The sequence below is a fragment of the Oratosquilla oratoria genome, chromosome 19 (genome assembly GCF_046742065.1).
Source record: "Oratosquilla oratoria isolate Oo_2021 chromosome 19, ASM4674206v1, whole genome shotgun sequence".
NCBI lineage: Eukaryota > Metazoa > Arthropoda > Malacostraca > Stomatopoda > Squillidae > Oratosquilla > Oratosquilla oratoria.
This window is the reverse complement of record NC_134795.1, coordinates 55,770,681-55,781,905: the sequence shown is the minus strand read 5'-3', so window position 1 is coordinate 55,781,905 and position 11,225 is coordinate 55,770,681. Positions and strand designations below refer to the sequence as shown.

General features: G+C 40.9%; 1 protein-coding gene across 4 annotated transcripts in view; it reads left to right on the top strand.

Moving 5' to 3' along the window:
• The window catches only part of LOC143035907 (esterase E4-like), a 113,596-nt gene that overhangs the window by 81,013 nt on the left and 21,358 nt on the right, over positions 1–11,225 (top strand). For all 4 annotated transcript variants that reach the window (XM_076203109.1, XM_076203111.1, XM_076203112.1 and 1 more), the window contains 7 exons: positions 886–978; positions 1,665–1,811; positions 2,694–2,846; positions 4,006–4,177; positions 5,726–5,911; positions 8,050–8,243; positions 8,858–9,008. In XM_076203109.1, coding sequence (XP_076059224.1) covers positions 886–978; positions 1,665–1,811; positions 2,694–2,846; positions 4,006–4,177; positions 5,726–5,911; positions 8,050–8,243; positions 8,858–9,008 — 1,096 coding nt within the window. The remainder of the gene's footprint in view (positions 1–885; positions 979–1,664; positions 1,812–2,693; positions 2,847–4,005; positions 4,178–5,725; positions 5,912–8,049; positions 8,244–8,857; positions 9,009–11,225) is intronic.

Below are 11,225 nucleotides of genomic sequence, written 5' to 3'. Positions count from 1 at the left end.
CCTCAGAAGTATGATAGGTGTTACTAGGTTGGATAGAGTGAGAAACGAGGTGGTGAGGAGGAGAACGGGGGTGGAAAGGAAGTTGGGAGATAGGGTGGATGAAAGAGTATTGGGATGGTTTGGACACATGAAAAGAATGAGTGAAGAAAAATTAGTAAGAGAAGTGTGGAAGGCAGAGGTGGAAGGAGTGAACATGAGGGGTCGACCATTGATGAGATGGATAGATGGGGTAAAAGGGGCAGTGGGAAAGAGGAAAAAGTCTGTTGAGGAAGGAAAGGAGAAGACAGAAGATATGGTTGAATGGAGAATGGTCGTGTATGGATGATGCTGCGATGCATGAGAGTGAGGAGGTGAGGTTTGTATGTGCGAATGATATTTTGATGCATCCCAAAGTGATTTCTCCCCGTCTTCTCTTTTTCTGCATGAAGGGAGAGAGAGGGGAGTTGCCGATTAAATGAGGCGGCCTTGCTGTGGATGTGCTGTGTCTTGCTACATTGCCTCTGACGCAGGGCAGCGGGCGAGATGCAGGGATGACCCGTCATCCAGGAGGAACCAAGATAATAAGAAGGGAGGAAGGGTGGTGAATGGGAGTGGAGTATGTGGGAATGGAATGGTTGGGAGTAGATTTTGTGCCTTTATTTTTTTGGCTACCTCCCTTGTAAGGGGAAAAAGTCGTTGGTATATACATATATATATATATATATATATATATATATTTATATATATGTATATATATATATGTATATATATATATGTATATATATGTATATATATATATATATATATATATATATATATATATATATAAATATATGTACCTATTTACTTATTTATTTATCTGCTTATTTATTCATTGATCTATTTATTTACTCGTTTATTTTTCAGGTTTTTACGATGGGGGCCAAACGCGTGACACTGTTGCAGGGGTCATTACTGTTGCTGTTGTTGATGGTTGTCAGGTCAGCGATGTCTGACGAGGTAAGTCCCTCCACCGTTCTCGAGCGGCGTTTCCCTTTATTCTTCAAGCCGTTGGTGTCAAAGACTTCCATGTTCACTATCCAAGCGTAACACTCTTGCTATGTTGGAGTCCCCCCGGGGATGAATAGAATATACTGACGGATAAATTGATAAAGATAAAAGTATCATCAGGTAAGGAAGATGTGGACATAGCGGGGATTATATATTGTATTTTCGTCAGTGATTACCACAGGCGTTCAAGTGGATCAAAGGCTTTAACAAGGGTGGCACAAACAAGGTCATCATATTAAGGCAACAGGGCAGGATTCGCAGTAATGGATTTAAATTGGACAAATTTAGATCTAAGAAAGGAATAGGTAAGAACTGTTTTACCAATAAAGTGGTCAATCAAATAGAGAGGAACTATGTAGCGAGCACTGAAACAATTGGATGTTTAAGAAAAGATGAAAACTTCATGGATAGGGATGACAGGTGGTAATGGACATGGAACTGCCTAGTGTAGGCCCTATGGTCTCTTGCAGTCTCTTCCATTCTTATGCTATGTTATTAATCGAGATAAACTAAAGAGATCCTCTCTCTCCAGACATATATATATATATATATATATATATATATATATATATTTATATATATATTTATATTTTTTTTTTTTTTTTTTTTTTTAATGGATATCTTCTTCCTTCCAGACGGACGAGGACAAGACGAATCCGACCGTGAAGATCTGGCAGGGTCAACTGGAAGGATTGGAGGAGACCTCGACCAAAGGACGCCCGTTCTTCTCCTTCAGAGGAATCCCCTTCGCCGAGCCCCCTGTCGGCGAACTGCGCTTCAAGGTACAATGTTCCTCAGGCCCCTTCGAGGTATTCTTTGACTCCTTTCACACGTATCGACTTTTCGCCGTGCGCCGTCCACGACACGACGTCGTGCTCTCAAATCATCATGGGTGTTTATGGACGCTTTCACACGTCACGACTACGACCAAGTGTGAAAGTGTCCATAGACACTCATGTTTATTTGAGAGCAAGACGTCGTGTCGTGGACATGCGCACGACGAAAAGTCGGTACGTGTAAAAGGAGCCTTACCATTAATATCACCTCCCGGGAATCGGAAGATCTAAACCAGTGGTTCTTAACCTGTGGGGAATTCCCCACTGGTGGGAAATGGCGGAGTTGCCAAGTGGGAAATGACCGGTCGGACAGAAGAACCACTGTCTTTTCATATGTATTTTATTTCCATGTGATAACTGTTAGTAAAAAATCTAATATATGCAAACAAAAATTAAGGGCCGTAAAATGGCACAAAAAAGCAAAGCGTATATTTACGTACTAAACACTGCATGGGTTAAAATTGAATTTGTCAAAGACCGATACTGTGGTGGGAAATGGAGAGTTGGTTCACTAAAAAGTGGGGAATTGGAGAAAAAAGGTTAAGAACCCCTGATCTAAACAATTCTCAATGTTTACGATGATTCTTTCCCCCTGGCATGACCTGACCTGACCTAACCTGACCTAACCCTCCCGAACACCAGACAAAACTATTCATCTTACGGGAAGAACTACACCCCGGATAAACGACTAAAACCTACAGAGACACACACCAGAACAACTCCCCAAAAACCAACCACCACCCCCGACGCCCACCCCACCCCCCACCCCGCCCCCCACCCCCGATCCCAAATCGCATTGCCCGCTGATTCGGCGGTTCCCTTCGGCAGGATCCTGTCAGCTCAGGGCGTTGGAATGGCGTCTACGAAGCCAAGGCGTTCCGTCAGCCCTGCATGCAGCTCGACATGTTCCCACTTTTGCAAGGAAGACATGAGATCATCGGTTCAGAGGATTGCCTCTACCTCAACGTCTATACACCACAGGTGGAGTGTGCAACACAAGCTTTTATGCCACCCTATTTGTTATATATATATATATATATATAAATATATATATATATATGTATACATATATATATGTATATATATATTCATATATATATGTATATATATGTATATATATACATATATATTGGTGCATTTTGGGAGCAGGTTCTCTTTTAAACATGTTTGATTGAATACGACAGCATTCTGGAAGTTATTAATTATCTTTATTGTGTTTTCTATTTTTCTAATTATATTCTTCCCTTGGAGAGGGTGGGCATAAACCAATTCCTTATAATTCTCCATTATAAGGAATTGGTTTATGCCCACCCTATCCAAGGGAAGAATATAATTAGAAAAATAGAAAACACAAAAAAGAAAATTAACAACTTCCAGAATGTTGTCGTATTCAATCAAACACACACACACACACACACACACACACACACACACACACACACACACACACACACACACACACACACACACACACACACATATATATATATATATATATATATATATATATATATATATATATATACACACAAATACATGTCTGCATTATGTCTATAATGCTTTTCTTACCTCTGCATGCCTGTGTATGTGTGTAGTGTAGTTATGTAATCATATGAATATGCACATGTTGCATATGCATGTGCGCATGTTGCATATGCATGTGCACATGTTGCATATGCATGTGCGCATGTTGCATATGCATGTGCACATGTTGCATATGCATGGCTCATGTTGCATATGCATGGCTCATGTTGCATATGCATGTGTACATGTTGCATATGCATGTGTTCATGTTACATATGCATGTGCACATGTTGCATATGCATGGCTCATGTTGCATATGCATGTGCGCATATTGCATATGCATGTGCACATGTTGCATATGCATGTGCACATGTTGCATATGCATGTGCACATGTTGCATATGCATGTGCGCATGTTTCATATGCATATGCGCATGTTGCATATGCATATGCGCATGTTGCATATGCATAGGCGCATGTTGCATATGCATGTCCACATGCATGTGACTGAGCCGGCGAACGTGTGTGCGTCCGTGCGTGAGTGAGTGAGTGCTTGGTGAGCTTGTATGATGTTTCCCTGAGGATATCGACGAGTGATTCTTCGTCGTTTTTTTTAGATTCCCGTCCAGAAGACCTGGACCGTGGGACAGCCTACCGGGGGGCTTCCGGTGATGGTCTTCATCCACGGAGGAGGGTTCACCTGTGGGACCTCTCTTGACTATGAGCCTTACGTCTTCCTCAACGAGGACGTCGTCCTCGTCACCATCCATTACCGACTAGGAGTCTTCGGTAAGTTTCTCATCTCGCGCTCGGCACCTGGGCGCGCACGCACACACACACACACACACACACACACACACACACACACACACACACACACACACACAGTTGGTAGAGCGCTGAACTGCTAGCATGGTGGTGCCCGTAGTACTTGGTTCGAATCCTGCCCAGGGCCGAAATTATTTCGGTACCGCTGCGCTTCGGGTCGTTACTCTGACTCTCGTGGGCGGGGAGTTGTGTGTGTGTGTGTGTGTGTAAGATCATAGCATTACCCATAGATCGGACCTACGAGCTCTGAGCTCTTTTCCGGGAGGGAAATAGCTGTTGATCACGAGTCCAACACGTGATCCAAAGACCAAGTGAATACACACACACACACACACACACACACACACACACACACACACTAGACCCGTGACTAATTTTTTCCACCTTCATCAACTTGTCACAATATACCAGCATCTATACATACATGTATGTGTATATATATACATATAACCTTGAATTTTGTGTTATCTTGTCCCTTTTTTTTCGTGGTCCTCTCGAGCTGCTTATCTGTCTCTCCCTGGGGGCACAAAAACATCTCTGCAATTTATCTAATCACTGACAACTCGCCACGTCTTTCCAAAATCTTGGGATGGACTGACGTGTAAGGACACGTCACCATCATTATCATCATTGTTGTCATAGTCGTCATCGTCATCGTCATCGCCATGATTCCTGATGATATCACAAGTATCACACAACTCTCTACCACTCTCTCTGCCTATCTTTCTCTCTCTCTCTCTCTCTCTCTCTGCCTTCCTTTCTCTCTCCCTCTCCCTCTCCCTCTCTCTCTCTCTCTCTCTCTCTCTCTCTCTCTCTCTCTCTCTCTCTCTCTCTCTCTCTCTCTCCCTCAGCCTCTCTCTCTCCGCCTCAGCCTTTCTCTCTCCGCCTCCCTCTCTTCTCTCTCCGCTTCCCTCTCTCTCCGTCTCCCTCTCCCTCTCTGCCTCCCTCTCCCTCTCCCTCTCCCTCTCTGCCTCCCTCTCCCTCTCTCTCTTTTCCTCCCTCTCCCTCTCTCTCTTTCTCTCTCTCTCTCTCTCTCTCTCTCTCTCTCTCTCTGCCTTACCTTCTCTTTCTATGCCTCTCTCTCTCTCTCTCTCTCTCTCTCTCTCTCTCTCTCTCTCTCTCTCTCTCTCTCTCTCTCTCTCTCTCTCTCTCTCTCTCTCTCTCTCTCTCTCTCTCTCTCTCTCTTTCTGCCTCTTCCTTTCTCCCTCTGCCCCTCTCTCTTTCTCTGCCCCTTTCTCTCTCTCTCTCTCTCTCTCTCTCTCTCTCTCTCTCTCTCTCTCTCTCTCTCTCTCTGTGTGTGTGTGTCTGTGTGTGTGTGTGTGTATGTGTGTGTGTGTGTGTGTGTGTGTGTGTGTGTGTGTGTGTGTGTGTGTGTGTGTGTGTGTGTGTGTGTGTGTGTGTGTGTATGTGTGTGTGTGCGCGCGCGCGTCTCCAGACATCGATCGGGAGTGAAGGACTGTTCGACACAAACCTAATCCCCCCTTCTTAATTTCTCCTTCCCCACCCAAGGTTTCCTGTCCACGGAAGACTCCGTCATCCCGGGGAACTTCGGCCTCAAGGACCAAAAGGAGGCTCTTCTGTGGGTCCAGAGGAACATCGCCAGCTTCGGAGGAGACCCGCTCAAGGTGACGCTCTTCGGGGAGAGCGCCGGGGCGTCTTCTGCGCATTGGCAGATGCTCTCCCCCAAAACCGTAGGTATGCAAGAATCAGCGGGCGGGGGGAAAGGTCGGGGTCGTTCTCTCCACTTTTTGTCTAGTGGTGACACTCAGGACCGTACGTCCCATACCTTTCGACAGCCTTGGCGGACGTGTTTTCCGTCATTATAAAAAGTATAAATTGGCCGATATCGATGCGTTGTGTTTGTGAGAATTACCGGTAGATTTTATAGATAATCCAGTCAGATCGACTTAGCCAAATGGGTGCTTTCTGATAGTAGGAAGCGTTTGCCAAAAACTGGCGAAATTTTTGAGAGTTCGACTCCTGATATCTCGAGGAAACGATTTGTGGGTATATTAACTAGGCTCATTATCAACAGGTATGAGGAATGTTGAACTCAATTTATGGTAATATCCAGCCACTGAGCCAAGTTGCTACCACAAAGGTCCTAGCTTTTCTAAGGTATTCTGAACCAGTATACTGCCAGTTTCTCAAAAGTTCAACAGTTAATAACAGTTTTCACTGGCAATTCGATAATGTAACAGGAAGTACTGTCGGATGTATATTGTATTTCTGTATAATTTTCTTGTGAAGAAAGTGATTCTCTATAAGCATAACAGCGTTCATGTATTACAAAGGATTACAAAGGCGGAGCATACCGACAGAAGACCTTTTGGTCCATAACTAGGTCGTATGCGAAAAACATTATAATAATGATAAATAAAAAAATAATAAAAAAAAATTATAATATAGATAATAATAAATAAAATAAATAAAGCATAGCTATAGTTGAATAATAAACAGGTAAATAGTAAATGATAAGTTAACAAATAACTAATGATAAATGAAAATTAAACAAATGATAATAAAAAGACATATGATAACAAACAAATAAACAATATATAATAAATGGTAGTCATTACATCATCATGATGTATGGGTCAGTTTTGAACCTTCGCTATAACAAAAAAATAAAAAATAAACAAATAAAAAATAAAAAAAGAGGACGTGACGTCACCAAGGATACAAATGCTAAAAGATTCAACTAATTAATCAATTAATTAACAGACAAGTAGATAAATATCTTAAAAATGAGAATAAGAAATGAAAAGCAGCTTTTGAACACACGGTCGAAACAAGAACAGGTCAGTTTAATTTGGAAACAACACTAACATGATGTCATAAGAGCACACAGTCTAAACAAGAACAGGTCAGTTTAATTCGGAAACAAAACTAACATGACGTCATAAGGGCACAATCTTTTTCTCCGGCATCTCAAGAGACTTCCCAGAACATCTCACACTTCATGAAGCGCCCTATTCTTGTTTAGACCCTGAATAAGATACATGGACTGTATACGCAGTCATATATGGTACTCATTGGCCAATCAGCGATCAATGCTCTTTTGAATGAACAAATCAGTGATTGGTGTCATTTGGCATTGGCCAATCAGAGATCAATGCTACTTGGCATTAGCCAATCTGAGATCAACGTTATTTGACATGAGCCAATCAGAGATCAATGCTACTTGGAATGAGCCAATCAGAGATCAATGTTACTTGACACCATCCAATCAGAGATCATTGCTCCTTGGCATCAGCAAATCAGAGATCAATGCTACTTGGCATCAGCCAATCAGTGATAAATGTTTTTTGGCATGAGCCAATCAGAATACGTGATATCGAGGCACCAAAAAATGTTTTAATGAATGGAACGCCCTTCTCGTGCTCTGTTCCTTCCTCTATTCACATCTACCTTAGAATAATAAATTAGAACAATAATGTACAGTACAATAGTAATACTATATTGTTAATGTGATAATATAACAATAATAATATACAGTAAGAATGTTTAATAGTAATTTAATCATGATAATGATGGTAATCATAATAATAATAATAATAGTAATAATAATGATAATATTAATAATGTTAATGAAATGATAACAATAATAATAATAATAGTAATAACAATAATAATGATAATAACAATAATAATAATGATTATAGCAATAACAATAATAACAATAACAATAATAATAACAATAATGATAGTAACAATAACAATAATACCAATAACATGAGTAATAACCATAAGAATAATAACAAAAAACAACAACAACAATGCTGAAGACGGCCGTGACATCTGAAAGGCCTACTTCACTTCCATCTCCACAGGGTTATTTTCCAAAGCTATCCTGATGTCGGGCTCGGCTCTGGCGCCCTGGGGGGCTGGAGACGCCTTCCTGGACGTCGCCAGGTTCCTGGGTTCCATCTTCAACTGCACAGTGGACGAAGGAAGCGAGGTCCTCCTCGAATGTCTTCAGAGTCTTGATGCAAGGGAGTTCACGCCTTCCTACACAGCTTACCTGGTAAGCTGGAACGATTTTCCTTAAGGGTGTGGCCACACTGAACGCGGTTTGCCGGGAGGGTAGAGGGTAGCGGGATGCCTAGCGGGTCAGAGGCTTACCTGGTACGATGGAAAGCCTCGTTTCACACGTGTCGACTTTTCGCCGTGCGTAGTCCATGACACGACGTCGTGATCTCAAATAAACATGGGTGTTTTGTGGACGCTTTCACATATCACGACCACGCGTGAGAGCGTCCATGGACACCCATGGTTATTTTAAAGCACGACGTCGTGTCGTGGACGTGCACAAGGCAAAAAGTCGACACGTGTGAAACAAGCCAAAGCTTTTTTTCTCCTTCCTATGTATATGTTGCTGTTTTAACACTCGGGGCAAGTATCATGAAACTAAAAGCAATGACGATCAGGAAGAAGAATTACCTTTTCGCTATTATCAGACAAGAAGACTCAGGCAGAACGGAAAGGGCGTAGTCTTTTGAATCCCTTCCAGTAACCTCAAACTCACGAGGCGCAGGAAATCGCGTACATAAACTATTAAAAAAGAAAATAAAATCTGTGCATTCCGCCCTTCGCAAATTCTGCTGTCCCACATATTCTCCTCCTCTCCTTCTTCTGTAGTCGTGGTTCCTGAATCCGATGCTTCTGGGACCGCGCGTCGACAACGACTACCTCCCTGACTATGCCGAGGTCCTCATCAAGCACGGAAACCATCCCAAGATCGATATCATGACAGGAATCACCGAACACGAAGGTGCCATCCTAACACATCGTGAGTAGAAGAGCAATTTTCAACCTTATCTTTCTATCTCTATCTCCCAAGCGCCTCTTTCCACTCATCCACCCTCCCTACAAGAGAGGGGTAGCCAAGCCCAAGGTGTAGCAAACGGTGAAGATTCAGCAAATATAGCCACTCCTGGAAAGCTATTTGTTACAGACACAAAGGATTACAAAGGCGGAGCATGCCGACAGAAGACCTTTTGGTCCATATCTAGGTCGGATGCGAAAAAAAATCATGATAATAATAAATAAAAACTATGATAATGTAAATATCAAATAAAATACATAAATGCCTAGGTATAGTTGAATAATAAACAAACAGGTAAATAGTAAATAATAATAAATTGACATATAACTATCCAACCCTATCCCACCCATTCCGTCGCCGGCCACCACCACTCTGTTCCCCTTTCATATTAGCTCCTCTTGGATGAAGGCTCATCTCTCCCTCCTACTCACTGCCACCTCGTACCTCTATTTATTTATTTACCGAGGGCCTCTTACCTATCATAAGAGAAGTAGCCAAAAACACGTACCCATAAGCAAGATGCTGTGATGATTATAATTTATCTTATATTATTTGTTTTTGTTTTGTCATCATTTGTCTGGTTGATTTTCATTTATTATTATTTATATGTTCATTTATCATTATTGACTATTTACCTGTTTGTTTATTATTCAACTATACCTATGCATTTATATATGTATTTTATTTGTTATTTACATTATTATAGTTTTTATTTATTCATTTATTATCATTATGATTTTTTTTCGCATCCGACCTAGATATAGACCAAAAGGTCTCCTGTCGGCATGCTCCGCCTTTGTAATCCTTTGTAATTCCTACCCAGTCCACTCCCATCCATCAATCTTTCTTCCCTCTCATTTTAGCTCCTCGTAGATGAAGTAGATGAAAGATCATCTATGTTTCCTGCCATCTCATACTTCTATCTATATACCAAGGGACTCATCCCCCTTACAAAGGGGGTAGCCAGTCAAGGCACGTACCCACTCCCACTCCATTCCACTCCAATCTCTCACTTTTTATTTCCTTCTCATGTTAGATCCCCGTGGATGAGGAGTCGTCCCTGTTTGCTGCCCACTGCCACCCCATACTTATTTCCACCTTATATGGGGGTAGTCGAATCAAAGCATATCCACATCATTTTAGATTAAATCAAAGATGGAAAAGTATATATATATATATATATATATATATATATATATATATATATATATATATATATATATATACACATATGTATATATATATATATATATATATATATATATATATATATATATATATATATATATATATATGTATATAGTGTCCAATATAAACACATTAATACCTCCGGTGTTGCGCTAAGATGTACAGTTGAGCTTTTAATTGTGATATTCAGTACAAATACATTTTGGTATCAAATTGTGTTACGAAATCTCATGGTCCGCACGTTTGATTCTCAGTTCGTCGTGGATGAAGGATCATCCCTGTTCCCCATTCTACTTGATAATCAAATATTATCATGATCATCTCGTGTACAATTATGAGCAAATGAACTTGATGCAGTGGTGCGAAATGTCGTACTGATTTCTGGTGACAATTGGCAACTTTGACGTGTCACCACGTTTCTCTGTTTTTGATACAAGACCAATACACTCCTAATTTCGACAAATTGAATTAATAACTACCTAGTGTAGGTCTTATGGTCTCTTACAGTCTCCTTCATTATTATTTTCTTATGTTCTTAAATAACTTTCCATTTAGGCCATCCAACCAACGAATGCATGATTGCTACACCTCGATGCTAACCAATGACCATGCGAGTCTAGTTTTGAATCTATGGGTTGGCTAAATCACAACTAAAGTTCTAAATATTACCACAGTTTATGGACCAACATCGAGTAATGGTAGTCGTAAATACTTCGGTTCGATTCCCGCAGTGGGAAGTCGTTTGATCACATCAAAACAAGTAAATCAAACATAACATATTTTGATCTTTCAATTCCTTTCTTGTTTTTCTCCTAGGAGGCTCTCCGTACCGTTCTCTATCACATTTCATTTTTATTATTTATTTCTTGTCTTTATTTTCTTTTTCATTTTCTATATTTATTACTTTATTTTATTTATTTATTATTTATTTAATGGCAGCTGGTTGGCTGAGCGGGTTAGTGCGTCGTTACTTGCGGCGAAGGTCGAGGTGAG